A 21,603-nucleotide genomic window follows, 5' to 3' on the forward strand; every position below is an offset into this window, starting at 1 on the left:
CATCCAACCATCACACCAGATCCAACCATCACACCAGATCCACCATCACACCACATCCAACCATCACACCACATCCAACCACCAACCTAGACATTTTTTTTTGTACATACGTAGTATATATGTAGATATATTTATATAAAACTTAGTTACAGAACTACCTCATCAGCATATGCAAACTAGTTTGTTAATACACCTTTGTTTCATATCTTTTGCATAATGAGGAGAGGCCAGCCCCCTTTCTGTGTGGGTTACCTCCCACCCTCCACAGGTTTCGTATTCATCTTTCCCCTCTAGCCTCTGTCATATGATTACAGCACTTAGTAATTTCAATTGCTGTAATGTTTTTTAAACCAAGCCCCCAGACTGTGACGTGACAGCTGTATATATAGGGTCCCAGGACAGATGTTTTCCGTTGTTTCCCCCGCTGCCTTTTTCCCTATTGTTCCCAGTCTGAGCTGACCAGCTCTTGTACAGCTTCTCTTCCTAACACCAGCCAGCTCGGAGAGAGAGAGAGAGAGAGAGAGAAAGGACATTTAAAATGGTGAGTAAGCTGAATTAGGTCAGTGCTGCCCAGACTTTTAAACTGTTGAAACTAGGAGGGGGATTTTTTGTTTTGTTTTCATTTAAAGATGTGGGTTGAAGCTTGTCGTGTTTTTTGGAGCCTCCTAGCTCAGTTCGAGTGCTCCATTCAGGTCATCGGGAAGGGATCGCTCATGGCTGGAGGTGAGGGGGCGAAGTGAGACAGAGTCCAGGTGTGTGAAGCAGGGTTAAACTGGAGGGCGAGCAGAGGACCAATCGAAATATCTTTAAATCAGGCTGATCCCAATGGGGAAATTCTCCCAAAAAAAAATCTGTTTTAATGACTCCTTAGAGCAGAAAATGGAATCTTATTGAGGAAAAGGAGAGTGTATCTGTGTCTGGATGGAGGCTGACTTTGCCCCCTCGCTCCTTGGGACTGGGTATTTTCACTGACTGCTGCCATTGCCAACTCCCTGCCCTGGAGAGTCCAGGCTGGCAACTGGTCAAAAGCCCAGGAATGAAACCCCCATCTCCCTAACCAAATCCTATTTGAAAACGCTTAATGGGCGCATGAATCAGTTTTAGCATGCATGTGTGTGTTTGTGTGTGTGTGCATTTGCGTGTGTGCGTGAGCGTCTGTGTGCGTGTGTGTGTCTGTGTGCATGAGTGTGCATGTGTGTGTGCGTGTGTGCGTGAGCATGTGTCTGTGTGTGCGTGTGCGTGAGTGTGTGCGTGTGAGTGTGTGTGTGTGCATGTGCATGTCTGTGTGTGCATGAGTGTGCATGTGTGTGTCCATGTGTGTACATGAGCGTGTGTGTGCGTGAGAGTGTGTGCATGAGCGTGTGTCTGTGTGTGCGCGTGCGTGAGTGTGTGTGCATGTGTATGTGTGTGTGTGCGTGAGTGTGTGTGTGCATGTGTGTGTCTGTGTGTGCGTGAGTGTGTGTGCATGTGCGTGAGTGTGTGTGCGTGAGCGTGTGTCCGTGTGCGCGCGTGCGTGAGTGTGTGTGCATGTGTATGCGTGTGTGTGTGTGAGTGTGTGTGTGCATGTGTGTGTCTGTGTGTGCGTGAGTGTGTGAGCGTGTGCGCACTGCTTTTCTCTCATTTTCCTGATTGCTGCAAAGGGGCCATTTCAGGACTAGGAAGAATTTGGTTTAAGGGGCTAGAAGGGGGGACCCGAGAGGAGGTGAGCCAAAGTTAATCTGAGATTCCCTTGTTACATTTTATAAACCTGAGAGTGGTATTTTTTTTTTTACTGAGTTTACGTTGCTTTATTGTGATGTGGCAAGTGGTTTATATTAATCAAATCTATCAGGTTTTAGTTAGCTATTGCATTGATCTTAAATCTGCATTCCGATTGTGTGATGGCAGCTAGCCATGAAATGGAAGCTTCATCATTTTTTTTGCAAATTGCATTTTTTGCCCTTTTTCTTGGCGTTGTGCCAATCCCTTTCCTACATTCTGGCAGCGCTGGAATTGGCCAGGTTCTGTTTCCACTCAGCAGTCCTGTCCTCTGGTATCTGTGGAAACTGGGCTGTAGTTATACTGACACCTGCGCATGGCCTGCAGCTAGCAACACCTCTGATCCACCTCTGGCGGTGTATTGTGTGCTGGACAAGTGTGTGCGTGTGCGTGTGTGTGCGTGTGTTCTAGAAAGCAATACATTTAATTTATAAATGTATTTTTCTTTACCTCTTTTCTTTCTCTCTCCCTCTTTATCACTTTTGCACGTCTACCAAGAAGCAGGATGTTGTTCCATTTCAGCTACAGAAGGAGTTAATATAGGCCATCATCTCATATGCAAAGTACCTTTTGCATAACAAGATTATGCACAATGACCTGTTGCCAGTGTTACAATCCCTGTAGAGACCGATAGCTTCAAAAATAGAAATTCGAACTTCCAGTTGATAGCTGAAAGGATGACAAGACAAGATTTCAGGTTTTAAGACTTTTACTGTAACAAACAGACTAAAAGCACTATTGATTAAACACTGTGGGTGTACCTACACCACCTGGACTGAGCGGTTCAAGAAGGCGGCCCACCGCCACCTTTCTTAAGGGCAATTAGGGATGGGCAATAAAAATTCTGGCCTAGCCAGTGACACCCATGTACTGTGAAATAACTTTTAAAAATGATTTTTGTAAGCAACCCATACTTTAAACTACAGGACAGAGCTTTCCCCTGTTACTTTTAACACAACCAAAAACCCCACTACATAGTTATATTTTACACTGTCCCTTAAGTAATTATTCAATTTTCCTGGGCCCAGTCCAAAGTGATTCTTAGCTCCATGGGTTTATTGCTGTTCCTTTCCTTTCCTAGCCTGGTAACCTTTAACCCCAGAACTGCTTTCTATGGTGAGGGTTTTTTTTCCTGGCGATTTTCCCTCTGACCACAAGCTTGGTGAATCTTACAGCTTTGTTTTAAATCCTTGTGGATTTTGTCTTTCCAATCCAAGTGTGAGCCTCCACACACATTCCTGCATGGTGAACCATAGAGTCATTTAGCCTCTGGCTGCTCTCTCTCTTTCCAAGATCCTGGCAGATTAACCGTGTCTGTGACTTTTAGGGATCTCTCAGAAGCCCTTCCCTTCTCAAAGCTCATCTCCATGGCAACATGAATCAAATGGGCCTTGTATGCAGGTAGGAATGCTGATTAGCTATGCTTGAGACCCCAATTTTATCTTGGAAGTAAATGGATGGTTTTAAAGCATATCTGTTTACAACCCAACATTCTCCACAACCCCTAGGACTTTGGAGATGAGTGGTCTAACCAATGTAAACGCAGATGCTGCTGCCATTGTCTTCAAGTGTGAACATCTTACACCTTTTCCCCACCAAACAACCTGGGCCTCCTTTTAAACTTTAACAGCCACATTACCCAGGCCTGTTGTTAGGCAGATTTCAGAACAGGTCACATGATCCCCTTTCATTTTACCCTAAATTGAAAATGGTTCTAAAACATAACAATCTTGTAAACCCATATTTGTAACACAGGGGCCATTTTATCCTCCCCTCTACTGTCAATGCAATGTTTTGCCTTTGTAGTATGACTCCTCTAATCGGGAATATTTATTTGGCTAGTCTTTATTTCCTGCCTGCAGTTCAGTTCAATGTTTGTCTCAGTGTTGTGTTCCTGCACTGCACATAATACAAATGCACTCTGAGCAGAAACAGGCACTGCCAACTTGAACCGATCAGCGGAATGAAAACTTGTTAAAGTGCTTGAATTTCAATAGTGTATCAAGGCCGCTGCTTCTTACAGAGCAATCGGAGGAATGATGGGGAAATCATAAGGTGGAGAGACACAAACACATAGACCAAGAGAAAGAGAGAATTGTATTTAGATAGTGCCGTTCACATCTTTGGAGAATCACAGCCAGTAGATTAATTTTGAAGGGTAGTTCCTCTCTCCTTCTTAGGCAGTCTCTCAGGATCGAGGATGACTTGCTTCCACCCTGGTTCGATGGGATCTGGGTTGGCTGATAAGTCCGATGTGCAATCTGCAGGGCTCTGCCACATGCAGGGCAGATGGTGATTGAAGGGTGGGGTAGATGGGTTTTTTGGAAACTTGTGTGCGCTCCCCAATGTTTCAACTTCGCCTCTGCACCTTCCCGATGAAGTCTTTCCATGTGTTCGGTACTTTTCCGAATAAACCTTCTCCATTTTGGTCGGTCACAAGCCCAGGGTCTCCCACGAGCTGGCGGGGATGTTTGACCTCTTCTGGGAATGCTTTGAGGGCATCCCTAAAGATTTTCCGCTCTCCCCCTGGGAGCCTCCTGCCATGCCCGAGGTCATGGGGTCAAGCAAGGCTGCCTCATCGCAACAATTCTCTCCTCCATCTTCCTCGCTGTAATACCGTCCATCACCTTCAGCAAAATTACCCACAGCAAGGAGACAATTAACAGAACAGACAATTTCGCCTTCAATCCAAAACAAAAATCTCTCCAACTTCACTGACTGAGCTCCAGTATGCAGATGAAACTGAGCTCCTGCTCATTGTCCCTGAACTACATTTCTCTGAAGTTACATCGGCAAACTCGGTGGCCAATTTATTCATTTGGCTTCTCTTTACTTGCCGCCCCCAATTCAGTTCCATGCTTGTCTCAGTTGGCATGGCATTGGAACTGCGCTGAACATGAATGTTCTCTGAGCAGACACATGCACCGATCGACTGAATAGAAAACTCTTAGCTCACAACAAGATCTCTCAAGGAGCATTTGAATGATCAGATTATCTATTTCAGTCATATTATTCCGGCGATGGAATTCAGCCAGGGCAGCAGGACAACTCCCTGTTCTTTACATAGTGCCATTGCATCTACTCAGCATGCCTGTTTACGATGGTACCTCTGGCAATGTAGCACTCCCTGAGTAGTGAAGTGTCAACCTAGTGCTGGGTTCTTAAAGCGGGGCTCGAGGTTCGGCCTCAGTTGGAGTATTGAGTCCAGCTCTGGGCACCACACTTTAGCAAAGATGTGAAAACTTTGGACAAAGTGCAGAAAAGATTCACAAGGTTGGTTCTGGGGATGAGGAGCTTCAGTTACATAGAGAGATTGGAGAAGTTGGGACTGTTTTCCTTGTAGAAGAGAAGCCCGAGAGGAGATTTGATAGAGGTGTCCAAAATCATGAGGGGTCTGGGAAGAGTGGATAGAGAGAAACTATTCTCATTGGTGGAAGGACTGAGAACCAAAGGACACAGATTTAGAGTGATTGGTTAAAAAAAAAAGCAAAGTCAACATGGGGCAGAGCTTTTCGTTGAGTGGGCAGGCGTGCGCCCGAGCCGATTGGACGTGAAATCGAGCAAGATGACATCATCCCGTGCTCGCGCGATATTTTGGTCTTGCAAAAGCCGGAAGCGCACCTGCCAGTTAAGGTAATTAAAGATGCAATTGTGTCCGATTTTTTTTTGTGGTCCATCCAACCTTATGGTTGGCAGACAAGCAAATTGGCCAGGCGAACTTTGCATTTTGCATGAAACCTCAATCCACAGGCGGGGTGAGGTGTCCGTTATTCAATGAAAGAGAAAGAAAAACCCTATGGGCGGTATTTATAGAAGGTGTATGTTCAGGTGACTGATTGTGATACTTGCACATATCCTGATTTTAATCACTTTATTTGATGCTTTTCAGGTCTTCAGCTCTCAGGAGGCAGCTTTCTGCCTTCAGGGCGTTTTCTGCCAGGGCTGGCCCACACCAGCATCAGTGCCCCACCCTCCTCACGCCCCCCACCACCCCGCCCCCCAACCCACCTCGGCAGCACTGAGCTTCTCAGCGCGCGTTTCACGTTGGCTGCCCATTAATTGGCCGACCGGCACAAAATCACGGTCGGGGGCTGATGGCGGCCATTTCCCGGCTGCTCCCGGGCCTACCAATTGCGCTCACCTGCCAAGCTGAAAATTCAGGCCACGAAGAGAAGCCTTTTTCCACACAGCGAGTGGTTAGGACCTGGAATGCGCTGCCTGAGAGCGTGGTGGAGGCAGGTACCATCGAGGCCTCCGAAAGGGAGTTAGACTGTTATCTGAAGAGGAAGAATGGTGCAGGGTTACGGGAAAAGGTGGGAAGGAACGGGCATTAGGTGAACTGCAGATTCGGAGAACTGGTGCAGACCCGACGGGCTGAATGGCCTCCTTCTGCGCTGTAACCATTCTGTGATTCTGCAAATCCGAGCCACTTACTGAGAGGCAAGAGTGCGACCATAGAGCCAAGGCAACACTGGAAAGAGAGAGAGAGAGAGAGAGGGGTTTTTGGGAGCCTTTTGAGAGCAAAGAGGGAGGCAACTTGGTGGATAGGTTTTAGAGGGGAAGTACTAAAGAACAGGGACAGGATAGAATAATAGAAAGATAACAGGACAGGAGGAAACCATTTGGCCTATCATGCCATTTGCTGGCTCTTTGACAGAACTATCCAATTAGTCCCACTCCCTCATCTTTTTCCAATGGCCCCACAAACCTTTCCCCTTCAAGTATTGTATCCAATTCCCTTTGAAAGCTATGACTGAATCTGCTTCTGCTGCCTTTAAATGGACCTCTGGTCCCATCTCCTTATGTGTCCCTTATTTCAGGTCTCAGCTTGCTGCCATCCTCGGTTACCTTCAGCCCCACCAGGGACTGCTCAACCCATGTAACCAATGTAACCATACTATACAAAGCCCTGGTTAGACCACACCTGGAGTTACTGTTCTGGGAACCACACCTTTGGAAGGATCTATTGGCCTTGGAGGGAGTGCAGCAGAGATACTGGAATGATACTCAGATTCCAAGGGTTAAATTACAAGAGAGCACACAAATTCCCATTGTATTCCCTGGAATTAAGAAGGTTAAGGGTTGATTTGATTGAAGCTTTCAAGATATTAAGGGGCCCAGTGAGGGTAGATGGTGGGGGGAGACTATTTCCGCTGGTTGATGAGTCTAGGGGACAGAGCTTCAAGAGTGAAATTAGGAAACACTTCTTCCAGCAAAGAATGGCAGAAGTTTGGAACTCTCTTCCACAAACAGAAATTAATGATAGATCAATTCTTAATTTTCAATCTGAGATTGATAGATTTTTGAATTACAATCGAATGTGCAGCACAGAAACAGAGACAGGTCATTAGTCTGAACTTGTATATCCTGGTGTACATGCTATACTTGAGCCACTTCCCATCCTCCTTCATCTAATTCTATCAACATATCCTCTATTCCTTTTTCCCTCATGTACTTATTTAACTTCCCCTTAAATACATCTACAGCCATTGCCCTCAACTATTCCCTGTGGTGGCAAGATTCACTTTCTAACCACCCTCTGAGTGAATTCCCTATTGGATTTATTAGTGACTATCTTTATATTCATAGCCCCCTAGATTTGGCATCCCCCACAAGTGAAACCATCGTCTCTATGTTTACCCTATTGACCCTTTACCATTTTAAAGATCTCTATCAGGGTGCCCCTCTGCCTTCTGTTTTAAGCATTTATTTCAGGTTTCACCTATTCATTTGTCCAATTCTAAATATGAGGTGGCACTCACATTTGTTTTTTCATTCATTCACGGGATGTGGGTGTCACTGGCTGGGCCAGCATTTATTGCCCATCCCTAATTGCCCTTGAGAAGGTGGTGGTGAGCTGCCTTCTTGAACCGCTGCAGTCCATGTGGTGTAGGTACACCCACAGTGCTGTTAGGGAGGGAGTTCCAGGATTTTGACCCAGCGACAGTGAAGGAACGGCGATGTATTCCCAAGTCGGGATGGTGTGCGGCTTGTAGGTGATGGTGTTCCCATGCTCCCACTGCCCTTGTTCTTCTTGGGTAGAGGTCATGAGTTTGGAAGGTGCTATCGAAGGATCCGGCATGTTCTGATTTACCTAAAGGGGGGCTGTAATCATTCAGTGCCTATCACACATCTCACTAATTCATCATTTCTCTTGCAGCGTGAATGTATCTCCGTCCATGTTGGCCAAGCTGGTGTCCAGATGGGCAATGCCTGCTGGGAGCTGTACTGTTTGGAGCATGGTATCCAGTCTGATGGGCAAAGAGCTAATGACAAAAGCGCTGGCGAGGCAGACGACTCCTTTGACACTTTCTTCTGTGAGACGCGAACTGGGAAGCACGTGCCCAGGGCAATCTTTCTGGACCTGGAACCAACTGTGATTGGTAGTGGGAAATATTAGCCTATAAGACATATTACTAGACCTGTTACACAGTGAGTTGTTGTGATCTGGAAGGCGCTGCCTGAAAGGATGGTGGAAACAAATTCAATAGGAACTTTCAAAAGGGAATTGGATAGATACTTGAAAAGGGAGAAAGGTTTACAGAGCTATGCGGAAAGAGCTGAGGGACTACCCAGTAATTGTCCTTTCAGAGAGCTGGCACAGGCAAGTTGGGCCAAATTGGCTCCTTCTGTGCTATATTCTATGATTCTAGCTCTTGGCGCAAGGCTCCTGAATCTTGACTGGAATCTTTCCCTTCTCTGAATATCTGCTGATGTTTGGAAAAACCATTCCTTGAAAGTAGTGAATGGGACTGCTAATCACCCTCCAGACAAGGTCTTGTGGTGCAATTGGTAGCAACCCTACCTCTGGGCCAAAAGCTCCAGGTTCAAGTCCCACTTCAGGACTTGATGGTCAAGGAAGGTGCATTCATAATGTGGTCTATCAGCCTGTAAATCCTCCCAGTATGTCTGATGGCAGGTGGTAAGAGCAGGAGAGTTTCCTGGTCAGCCAGTCTGCAGCAGACAATGGCAAACCACTGCAGCACTTTGCCAAGCATAATCATGGACCAATCCAATGGAAGTCCATGGTCGCCAACGTCCTCTACGGGCATGGTATCTGAAGGAGGATGGGGAGGATCTCCCTTTACAAGGCAGAAATAGAGATTGTTATGTACTGCTATCAAGGGCTTGATACATGTCCAGAATTAATACCAATCAGTATTGTTACTCCCTCTGCACAGAGATTAAAGAACAAATGTTTAAACTGGCTAGTGGGAAGTGGTTGGAGATGGAAATTATTTTGAGCTCCTTTGAATTCTTCCCCCACCCGGGTGTAACTATATCTAATAGGGATGAATGCTGAAATGTGGCAAAATGCTAGTAGTACATCATAGAATGGTTACAGCACAGGGGGAGGCCATTCAGCCCATCATGCCTGTGCTGGCTCTTGGAAAGAGCTATTCAATTCATTCAACTCCCTTCACGTTGCGCATAGCCCTGCAAAATTTTCCCCTTGAAGTATACACCCAAATTGAAAGTTCCTACTGAATCTGCTTCCACCGTACTGTCAGGCAGTGCATTCCAGATCACAACAACTCTCCGCATAAAAACATTCTCCTGGTCTTGTCACTGGTTCTTTTGCTATTTGTAAAATATGCCCTCTGGCTACTGACTCTCCTGCCACTGGAAACAGTTTCACCTTATTTACTCTATTAAAATCTTTCATGATTTTGAACACCTCTGTTAATTCCCCGCCTTAACCTTCTCTGCTCTCAGAGGAACAATCCCAGCTTCTCCAGTCTCTCCACATATTGATCTGTGTGTACGGCTGATGTGGTCAGTGTAACTTGTTGCACTGTGCCTTTTACAGATGAGATCCGTACAGGTACCTATCGCCAGCTGTTCCACCCCGAGCAGCTCATCACCGGGAAGGAAGATGCTGCCAACAACTATGCCCGTGGGCACTACACCATCGGCAAGGAGCTGATCGACCCTGTTCTGGACAGAATTCGCAAGTTGGTATGGACATTGAAGCTTTAAGCTCAGTTGCAGAGTGGCATGTGTCTGATGTGTATTGAGGGTGTCTGATGTGTATTGGGGAGTGGATGATATGTATTTGGGGAGTGGGTGATGTGTATTGGGGAGTGGATGATACGTATTTGGGGAGTGGGTGATGTGTATTGGGGAGTGGATGATATGTATTTGGGGAGTGGGTGATGTGTATTGGGGAGTGGATGATATGTATTTGGGGAGTGGGTAATGTGTATTGGGGAATGAGTGACATGTATTCAGGAGTGGGTGATGTGCATTGGGGAATGAGTAACATGTATTCAGGAGTGGGTGATGTGTATTGGGGAGTGGGTGATGTGTATTGGGGAGTGGGTGATGTGTATTGGGGAATGAGTGACATGTATTTAGGAGCGGGTGATGTGTATTGGGGAAAGTGGGTGATGTGTATTGGGGAAAGTGGGTGATGTGTATTGGGGAAAGTGGGTGATGTGTATTGGGGAGGGGGTGATGTGTATTGGGGAGTGGGTGATGTGAATTGGGGAGGGGGTGATGTGTATTCGGGAGTTGGTTATACATGTGCTGTGACAAGTGTCTAGTGTCATGACTTGTAACTCTTTCAGAGTTAAAACAATAAACTAAATTAACACAATAAGGGATAAATCAAGCACAGCCCCTAAGTCAGGTCAGCTGTAAAATCAAGGAGAAACTTTAAAGGAACCTTATAAACATTAAACCAAAATGTGATTAAAGGGGTCAACAAAACACCCCAGTCCCCGCGGTGCCCACCGGGCATGGAAGTCTTGACTTGTAAACACAGAAAATCCTCTCGCAAAGGGTCACACCCTTAAACAAGGGACCTTGTAACAATTGACAATTAAGCCTAATGAGGTTGTTCCCTTGGACCAATGAGCCCACTCTTTTGGAGGGGAAACTGTGCAGCAGTGTAGTCAAACAGGAAATCCACTTTTACCTTCAAACATATGAAATTGACTGGCAGGGGGAGGCCAACTGTATCCAGTAAGACTGCCCCTCACTCACGATCACATCATGACAATACAAGCTCCACCCCCTCCCCCTCCCCCCACTATTTCCCACCTCTCCACTGCCTTGCAATCTCCCGGGAAAGACAGAAACTCTGAACGTGTTCCTGTCTGGGCGGAGGGTGCACCATATAGAAGGCAGAACTCCTTCGAGACATTATCTGGTTTGTGTCATCTTCTGAACTGAGTTTCAATCACCTGATAGAATCGGAAGGAATTTTTCAGAGTGCTTTTTCCCTCCCTTTTCACCCTGGATTTTTTTGCCTCTTCAGAGCTGGGTGGGGTGGGGTGTATGTAAATGCCCTAGTCTTGAAGCTCCAGGCATCTTGGTGCGGAGAGACTTGGTAGACTATGTGATCTGTTCCTGATCATACATATATTTGTATTCGCAGCATTCCTGTGTGCAGGTAGCTTTATTGACACCCAAAGGATAAGGGCCAGGTAATGTAATGCTTGCTTCTATTTGGGAAGTAACATTTGTTATTTCCTTATCCTTTTTTCCCCTCACCAGACTGACCAGTGCACAGGTCTTCAAGGTTTCCTGGTCTTCCATAGTTTTGGAGGTGGCACTGGTTCTGGATTCACCTCTCTCCTGATGGAACGTCTCTCTGTCGACTACGGCAAGAAGTCCAAGCTAGAGTTTTCCATCTATCCGGCTCCAAGGATCTCCACAGCTGTGGTCGAACCCTACAATTCCATTCTGACCACTCACACCACGCTCGAGCACACCGATTGTTCCTTCATGGTAGACAACGAAGCCATCTACGACATCTGCCAAAAGAATCTGGAATTAGAGCGTCCAGGCTACATCAACCTGAACAGGCTGATTGGCCAAATTGTGTCGTCAATCACAGCGTCTCTCCGCTTTGATGGAGCACTGAATGTCGACCTGACAGAATTCCAAACTAACTTGGTGCCCTATCCTCGTATCCATTTCCCTCTGGCGACATACGCTCCAGTGATCTCGGCTGAGAAAGCTTACCATGAGCAACTGTCTGTGACCGAGATCACCAGCTCTTGCTTTGAGCCGAGCAACCAGATGGTCAAGTGTGACCCTCGCCATGGCAAGTACATGGCTTGCTGCTTACTCTACCGGGGTGACGTGGTGCCAAAAGATATCAATGCTGCCATTGCCAGCATAAAGACCAGGCGTTCCATCCAGTTTGTTGACTGGTGCCCAACTGGTTTCAAGGTCGGCATCAACTACCAGCCTCCCACTGCGGTGCCTGGTGGGGACCTGGCCAAGGTGCAGCGTGCTGTGTGTATGCTGAGCAACACCACGGCCATCGCTGAAGCCTGGGCTCGCCTCGATCACAAGTTTGATCTGATGTACGCCAAGCGCGCCTTTGTGCATTGGTACGTAGGCGAGGGGATGGAGGAAGGGGAGTTCTCAGAGGCCCGTGAAGACATGGCAGCCTTGGAGAAAGATTACGAGGAGGTTGGAGCAGATAGTGCAGCTGATGACGACGACGATGATGATAAGGAGGAATTCTGAAATCCATTCAACCTGGGGGCAGACCTTCTCACTTTTTGTCTTGACATAATTTAGATGTGTCTAAAAATCCATTGATATTGAGAGATTGCGGTTTGACTTGAATTGTCTGAGAAACTAAACCTGCAGATTTGAGATACTTATTTGGAAACTTTCCTCTGTTTTCATGTAATGAAAATAAATGTTTTAACATTGCTTTGGAGAAACGTTTGACCGTCTAATTATTAAATGAAATCTAAGTAGGATTTTGCAGCAGAATTGGAGTTTTGCGAGGTGCTCTCCTGCCATTTTATAGCCACAGCTTGTGATTAAAAAATACCCCAGTAGAATTAAGTACCCGAGAACATTAATTCAAATCCCATCACAGCAATTTGAAAAGCTGAATTCGTTTGTTCTGACCGCAGCTGATGTAACTTGCTGCACAAACCAAATCCCAGAGGGAAACTTGGCTTAAGGGCCAAAACCTTTTTTGGTATCTGAAAATGAGAAGAAAATGCACTGATCTCTGTAGCAAGAAGTCCAGTAACACTTTTGGGATTTTAAAAATTAAAAGTAAAAGTTTTATTAACAAGAAAAGAAAACTTAGGCACACAAGATTACAGTTACACAGTTAAAGTTAGTCTTACAAAACATTCCTCCAAAAGACTCCCTGCTTGGTCAGACCCAGAAGTAAACACTTTCCAGGCAACACTCCCTTATAGATGTTTAATTATAAAAATCCAGTAATATTACCCAAGGAAATCTGCTGTAGCTTTAATAAAGGCTTCTTAAACTCTCTTCCACTCTGCTGTGGAAATCCAAGACTTCAGAACAAGGCTGTTTTTTGCTAACTGAGACTTTTCTGACTTTGACTGGATGGCTGATTCAAACTGCATCTTCTCCCAGCCTAGAGCTGTTTCCAGGAGATCTTCCTCACACAGCCAACAACCAAGAGTCAACCACCAAGCTCTCCACAGTAACTCTAAAATACCATTATCCCCCTTTCATCTCAGGTGCCATTGCTCTCGCACCTCTTTGAAACTCAAATCCTTCCAAATATAAAATCTTTCACGTTTCTATGTTGTCGGGTCAATAAAATGTAATATAACCTCTTCTGTTTACCCATGGAACTCCTGTAAGATGCAAACATGTTTTTTTTTTCACCCCTGACTTCCCTTTGATATTCAAACTTATCTAAAAATGCAAACGTTAGATCCAACCTATTTACTTGTACCTCAAGCCCACCATAATATCTCATTACAAATGCACACCTAACGCCTCTATCCTTTCATGTCTTAAACCTCCCAGCCAACCTGTCTCTAGAAACCTTTTCCCAGCCCAATTAAATCATTTACACACACACACACACAAACACACACACGCGTGCGTGCACGCAGGCACACAGCCTCCTTCACAGAATAACACAATATCCCCCAAAAATATATTTTTTAAAAATCCATTATCGCACATTGTAAAAAGAAATCTAGAAATTGAAATCAGTATAAGTGACCATGATGCTGTCAGATTGTCATAAAAATGCAACATTGATTTACCAGAGTGATACCTGGACACTGAGGTTTGAGTTACGAGAAGAGACTGGGGCTATATTCCCTGGAATGGAGAAGGTTAAGAGGTTAGATGATCAAAGTTTACAAGATAATAAGGGGAACAGATAGGGTAAATGGGGAGAAACTCAATGGTTGGGGAGTCTAGAACAAAGGGACATGGTCTAAACATTAAAGCCAGGCCTTTCAGGAGTGAAATTAGGAAACGCTTCAGCACACAATGGGTGGCAGGAGTTTGGAACTCACTTCTGCAAATGGAAATTGATGCTAGATCGATTGTTCATTCTAAATCTGAAATTGATAGATTTTTATTACCTAAAGGTATTAAGGGATATGGGCAAAGATGGGTACAGGTCGCGTATTCTTCATCTGTAAACCCAAAACCTGAATAGATCCAAAAACTGCACTTTTTTTGAACCTCATCGACTTTTAAAACAGGAGGTTCATGACCTGAGCCGACATGAACCTCGCCGACTGTACCCAACCTTTAGCGCGGGAAGTCCAGTCGTTTGTCTGCACATCGACACTCTCAACCCTCTCCTACAAGCAGAATCGCAGATGACACCACGGATGGGAACTTATTACAGGTACCCTGTATTTATTGTTCAGTGATATGTCTTACTTTTCTAGCCACTTTATTGATTTCAGACTATAACTAGCCTCGGTTTAGGCCACTGTAATGTAAGTAGGCCTAGTCCTATGTGTCGTATCCCGAAATCAGAATTATCTGAAATCCAATATATGATCAGCCCTGAGGATTTTGGATAATGGATACTCGATCTGCATATTACAAACATACGAAGAAGGAGCAGGAGTAGGCCATTCAGCCCCTCGAGCCTGCTCTGCCATTTAATAAGATCATGGCTGATCTGATAGTGACCTGAAATCTGCATCCCACCTACCCCCCGATAACCTATCACCCCCTAGCTTACCAAGAATCTATCTACCTCTGCCTTAAAAATATTCAAAAACTCTGCTTCCACCATCTTTTCAAGAAGGGGGTTCCAAAGACTCACAACCCTCTGAGTGAAAAAAATTCACCTTATCTTTGTTTTAAATGGGCAACCACTTACTTTTAAACAGTTACCCCTAGTTCTAGACTTTTCCACAAGAAGAAATATCCTATCCACATCCACCCTGTCAAGACCCCTCAGGATCTTATATGTTTCAATCAAGTCACCTCTTACTCTTCTAAACTCCAGCGGATACAAGCCTAGTCTGTCCAACCTTTCCTCATAAGAAAACCCACCCATTCCAGGTTTCTGTTGGTAAACCTTCTCTGAACTGCTTCCAATGCATTTACATCTTCCTTAAATAAGGTGACCAATACTGTACACAGTACTCCAAATGTGGTCTCACTAGTGTTCTGTATAACTGAGGCATAACCTCCCTACTTTTATAATCAATTCCCCTCGCAATAAATAATAATATTTTATAAGCTTTCCTAATTACCTGCTGTACCTGCATACTAGCCTTTTGTGATACATGCACTAGGACACCCAAATCCCTCTGCATCTCAAAGCTCTGCAATCTCTCACCATTTAGATAATTATCTCCTTTTTCACAATTTAACATTTGACCACATTATTGTCCATTTGCCAGACCTTACCCACTCACTTAACCTACTTACACCTCTTATGTCCTCTTCACAATTTACTTTCATACCTATCTTTGTGTTGTCAGCAAATTAGCAACCATTCCTTCGGTCCCTTCATCCAAGTCATTTATATAAACTGTAAAAAGTTGAGGCCCCAGCACTGATCTGTGGCACACCTCTCGTCACATGCTGCCAACCAGAAATTGACCAATTTATGCCAACTCTCTGCTTCCTGTTAGCTGGCCAATCTTCTATCCGTGCCAATATGTTACCCCCTACACCATGGGCTTTTATTTTCCACAATAGCCTTTGATGTGGCACTTTATCAAATGCCTTTTGGAAATCTAGATACAGTACATCCACCAGTTCCCCTTTATCCACAGCACATGTGACTCCTTCAAAGAACTCCAATTAATTGGTTAAACATGATTTCCCTTTCACAAAACTATGTTGACTCTGCCTGATTGCCTTGAATTTTTCTAAGTGCCCTGTTATAACATCTTTAATAATGGCTGCTAACATTTTCCCTATGACAGATGTTAGGTTAACTGGCCTATAGTTTCCTGCTTTCTGCCTCCCTCCCTTTTTGAACAAAGGAGTTACATTTGCTATCTCCTAATTTAATGGAACCTTGCCCAAATCTAGGGAATTTTAGAAAATTAAAACCAGTGCATCAACTATCTCACTAGCCACTTCTTTCAAGACCTTAGGGTGAAGTCCATCCAGACCTGGGGATTTGTCAGCCCGCAGCCCCAACAATTTGCTCATCACCACTTCCCTGGTGATTGTAATTTTCCCGAGTTCCTCCCTCCCTTCCAGTTCCTGATTTATGGCTATTTCCGGGATGTTCCTTGTGTCCTCTATAGTGAAGACCCAAGCAAAATACCTGTTTAATTTGTCCGCCATCTCCCTACTGTCCATTATCAATTCCACACTTTCTATAGGACCAACGCTCACTTTGTTAACTCTTTTCTTATATAAATATGTATAGAAACTCATACTATCCATCGTTATATTACTAGCTAGCTTTCTCTCGTACTCTCATTTTTCTGTCCTTATTAATTTTTTTGTCATTCTTTGCTGTTCTTTATATTCTTTCCAATCTCCTGACCTGCCATCTGTCTTTGTGCAATTATATGCTTTTTCTTTAAGTTTTATACTATTGTTAACTCTTTTAGTTAACCACGGATGGTGGGCCCTCCTCTTGGAACCTTTCTTTCTCATTGGAATGTATCTATCCTGTGTATTCTGAAATATCCCTTTAAATGTCTGCCACTCAACCTCTTTTAACCCATCCCTTAACCTCATTTGCCAGTTCACTTTAGCTAGCTCTGCTTTCAGGCTCTCATAATTGCCCTTATTTAAGTTTAAAATACTAGTCTAGGACGCATTCGTTTCTCCCTCAAAATGAATGTAAAATTCAATCATACTATGACTGCTGCCACCTAGGGGAGCCTTCACTATGAGGTTATCAATTAATCCTATCTCATTTCTCAACACCAGGTCTAGTATAGTCTGATCTCTGGTTGGCTCCAGAACGTGCTGTTCTAAGAAACTACCCAAAAAATTTTATGAACCCCTCTTCGCTACCTTTGCCAATCTGATTTTTCCAGTCTATGTGTAGATTAAAATTCCCTATGATTACTGCTGTACCTTTCTGACAAGCTCCCATTATCGCTACTTTTATACTCTGTCCTACTGTGTAGTTACAGTTAGGAGGCCTGTACACCACTCCGACAAGTGACTTCTTGCCTTTATCAGTTCTCATCTCAACTCAAACCTCTTCTACATCCTGGTTTCTTGAATTTAGGTCATCCCTCTCTATTGTGCGAATACCATGATTAATTAACAGAGTCACCCCTCCATCTTTTCCTAACTTCCTGTCCTTCCTCATACCTTTCAATATTCAGGTTCCAATCTACATCATCTTGTAGCCATGTCTCTGTAATGACTATCAGATTGTACTTACTTATTGCTATTTGCGCTATCAGTTCATCTGTTTTGCTTCGAATGCTATGTGCATTTAGATACAGAGCCTTTGGTTTTGTCCTTTTATTATTTTTGTAGCATCTAGCCCAGGGATCGCCAACACATCAATCTTGAGTGACTGGTAGCTCGCCGTCTGTCAATAAGTAGCTCATACTAAGATTTGCACATTACAGGATTCAAGTCATATAATTATTTTTGTGCTGCAAGCTAACTAGTTTGCCAACTTTTGTAAACGATACCAGCGCCTGAGTCAGTACCGTGCAGTAAGTGCAGATCCGATCGCCATCAGTAATAACATGGGTGTCAGTTGCCACCTGCCGTGAGGATCAACATAAGTCGAGGACCATCTGTACTAGCACCACTCTGCTAGCTAGCGTGTAGCAGGAAAAATAATCGGCGCTTGCTGACATCATTGGTGCAAAAAAAGGCAAAAGACGTAGTATTTCCATCAAGAGTGGGAGAAAGATTTTTTGCTTTCAAGCATTATAGACAAGTGTGTCTGTTTAATCTGTGGTTTCAGGGTTGCAGTGGGGGAAAAAAAAGAGTAATGTTGAGAGGCATGTTGCAACAGTGCACAAGCATTTTGCGAGGGACCTGCCGACAGGAAGCAGCCTGCGGTCACAAAAACTAAGTGAGCTAAAAGCTGCAGTGCAGAGGAAGCAGTCTTATTTTATGGAAACCAACCAAGAAAGATGATGCGGCAACAGAGGCATCTTTCAAAGTTGCTCATCATTTGACCAAGAACGAGGCGATATTTACAGACGGTGCGATTGTGAAGGGCGCGATGACTCTGATGGCCAAGTCCTTATTCAAGAGGTTTCAAAAACAGCCCTGAAATTATGTCTGCCATTTCAGGCGTGCAGTTAGGAACAAATAACCATGGCAAAAAGGGTACCTGCACTATTGGCCGACACGATGGAACAGCTAGAGAGGGATTTAAGTACATACAAGTGGTTTTCTAGTCAATGTGATGTATCAGCTGACATAAGCAAAAAACCGCCCAGTGGGCAGTGTTCGTTTGAATGGTGTTTGAAGACTTCATCGTTAAAGAGGAAGTCTTGGCATTATTGCCTCTGAAATCCACAACCAGGGGAGTTGATATCTGTAACGAGGTCGAGAATTATTTCGCAAAAAAGAATGTGCCATTGGTGAAGCTAGAATCAGTAACAACAGCAATGGCGGAGCAGAGCAAAGTTGACGTTTCGAGTCCTCATGACCCTTCAACAGAACTTTAGTTCTGTTGAAGGGTCATGAGGACTCGAAACGTCAACTTTGCTCTTCTCCGCCGATGCTGCCAGACCTGCTGAGTTTTTTCTAGGTATTTCTGTTTTTGTTTTGGATTTCCAGCATCCGCAGTTTTTTGTTTTTATCAACAGCAATGGCTGGGTGTCATGCCGGTTTTGGCACAAGTTGTAACGCAGACCCTGATTTTCCCTCGATTCTGGAACTACAACTGCATCATCCATCAACAGGCAATTGGCGCCAGAGTAATGGGGTTTGATCACGTTATGTCTCCTGTCGTTAGAATTATTAATTTGATTCGTGCAAAGGCCAAACAGCACCGAAGCTTCAAGTCATTTCCTCGAACTGTCAGCCGAGTAATGACCACCTTTTGCTGCACACTGAAATCCAGTGGCTTTAGCAGGGAAAAACACTGTGTCGATTTCTTTCACTTTTGCTTTCAATCAAAGCTTTCATGGGGTTAAGGAATGAAGGGTGCCACCCAATTATCAAACATTGTGAGGCTGCTTGATTTGGCATTTCTAACAGACGCGACAGAGAAATTGAACGCCCTGAATTGTGAACTGGCGAGGGGGAGAGAAGACAATTGCCGACATGATTAGCGCAGTGAAAGCTTTCAAGTCGAAACTTAACCTTTGGGTACAGTAAGTGCAGAAGAGGAAAATGCAACATTTTCCTTCCCTGCTCCAAATGCTGGCAGAAAATGAAGCTGCTGCTGGGCTCCTGGACATTGCCGAGTACAGTGATCTCCTGACCAGGCTGGGCCACGAGTTCAACAATAGGGGATTTAGTGATTTTGAGCAACCTGCGTGATGTTTGCTTCCAACCCCTCCGTGGAAGTAGAGGCTCGTGACATTTCGTGAACAAATTAGTGCGCTGTTTAACCGTGAGTGCGTCACAATGGAAATGGAGATCGTCAGCCTTCGAGATCACCTTCCGTTGAAATCATGGCAATCTGCCACTAATTTCTGGAGTCTCGCGGATGCCAAGAAGTCCTGTAACATCGCACAGCAGCAATGAAATTCGCTCTCCTGTTTGGTTCCACCTAACTTTGCGAATGCATCTTTTCCGAAATGAACTTCATCAAATCCAAATTCCGACGAGCATCTGAATGACTCCATCAGAGATGCCCTCTCAGGATACACACCAGCACTGGTGGGCACCATGCAATGTCAAGTTTCACATTGAAATAAGGGTTAAGAATCAACTTTCTTCATTTTAAATATATATTCTTGTAATTAAACTGTAATGGCTTAAAATGTACTCTTATCAATCCATACATTTTCAATATATGTTTTAGCAGCTCGGATATTTTTCATTAATCAGAAGTAGCTCTCACTAAAGGAAAAGTTGGCGGCCCCTGGTTTAGCCTTATCGGCTGATTTACTCTTAGATTTTTACTCTCTGTCCCTTCCTGTCACAGTCTGTTTATCATTTCCCATATTAATACCCGTCTCTCTTGTCTCTACTCTTTGGTTTACCACATCTTCCCAAATTTGATCCCTTGACCTCACTATTCAGTTTAGGACCCTCTCTACTTCCCTAGTTATTCAGTTCACCAGCCTAAAGAAGCTACTGCCCTAACATTAGCAAATAGCTTCCAAGCACAGGATGCAAGGGGAGAAAGGGAAGCTCAACAGAATGGCATCTCACGGCAATGCATGACAGCTGTACGACTCTCTGCTGAGCCAGAAGGTTGCAACTTGCATTCCGTTTCCCCTTGTAGGTTTGCCAGTAAGAAGCCATTGGAAATTGGAAAAAAAAGTTCCATTCTCCACTTTTCATGCAAGAAGAGAAGTACTTTAAACATCACTTGCCACTTTTTCCCTCTCTCCAAATCACCCTTCCCTCCCCCCAGCAACACAACGGCTAGGGGGAGGTGGTGGCACAGTGGTATTGTCACTAGACTGGTGTTCCGGGGACCTGGGTTTGAGTCTTATAAAGGCAGATGGTGAAATTTGAACTCAATAAAATTCTGGAATTAAAAGTCTGATAATGACCATTAAATTGCTGTAAAGATCCATCTGGTTCACTGATGCCCTTTAGGGAAGGGAATTGGCTGTCCTTGTCTGGCCTACCTGTGACTCCAGACCCACAGCAATGTGGTTGACTCTTAAAAGAAGGAGGGCAATTAGGGATGAGCAATAGCCAGTGATGCCCACATCCCATGAATGAACTTAAGAAAAAAATAGGTGGACCCTAGCTATTTGAAACTTGGAACAGCATTTGTGCATACTAGCGATGGGATCAAAGTTTGGTTTGACTAGTCCAAGTTTCCAATCTCATCCAGACGACACCATTAAATGTAGAATTTCCCTAGAGTGGCCTTTTTAAAAAATAGATGTAGATTTAGGAGTCTATGCAATTCTGAATTTTAATTCCTGTGGGCTGAAAGACAGTACAGAGTGCTACAAGTTAGGGTGGAAAAGACTCCACCCACTTTCTTCTCAAAACAAGACTCCCTGATGACTTCAGCAGCAATGTATTGCTGAGATAGCCAAAGGAGAAAAAAATCTTTATAATTAAAAAATATTACACCATTAACCAGCTGAGTTTGAATCATCAGAGAGGGGTCTTCAGGCTATATGATTCAAATTGAATCTTTTTATCCTGTGCCCCACTACAATGAAGAGGGAAATCAAAAAGACTTCACAGTTCAAAATGGTTTAATCTTTTCCTGATCCTCAATAGCACTGAACCCCCAGCCCATCTTGCAACACCCCGGCCACCCCAAAGATTACAAGCTCTCATCCAATTCTCTATTGGCAGAGACAATTCTTTAAATTCTCTTTACTCAATCGCTGGAAGGATTCCTCAGGAGGACGAGGATAAAGAGCTTTTAACTGTTCCCTACACGCTGGGGAGAGGTAACTGATACCAACCAAGGCAGTGTCACTGCCCCCAAAATCAGAATCTCCCAGTGTTACTCCAAGCTGCATACATGGTCCTTTCCTCAAGGTAAACCAGGCTCTAGTGCACACAGTCAGTTGA

The 21,603-nt window shown here is 44.4% G+C and overlaps 2 protein-coding genes across 3 annotated transcripts in view; both read left to right on the forward strand.

Annotated features, from left to right (window-relative positions):
• The window catches only part of LOC144686882 (tubulin alpha-1D chain), a 917,839-nt gene that overhangs the window by 812,924 nt on the left and 83,312 nt on the right, over positions 1-21,603 (forward strand). The gene's annotated exons all lie outside the window — the stretch shown is intronic.
• On the forward strand, positions 277-12,446 carry LOC144686866 (tubulin alpha-4A chain-like). The gene is made up of 4 exons (XM_078552662.1): positions 277-541; positions 7,919-8,141; positions 9,569-9,717; positions 11,260-12,446. Exons 1-4 carry the CDS (start codon positions 539-541, stop codon positions 12,241-12,243), a joined length of 1,359 nt encoding a protein of 452 aa, XP_078408788.1. The 5' UTR covers positions 277-538; the 3' UTR covers positions 12,244-12,446.

This window comes from Cetorhinus maximus, chromosome 11 (genome assembly GCF_964194155.1).
Source record: "Cetorhinus maximus chromosome 11, sCetMax3.hap1.1, whole genome shotgun sequence".
Lineage (NCBI taxonomy): Eukaryota > Metazoa > Chordata > Chondrichthyes > Lamniformes > Cetorhinidae > Cetorhinus > Cetorhinus maximus.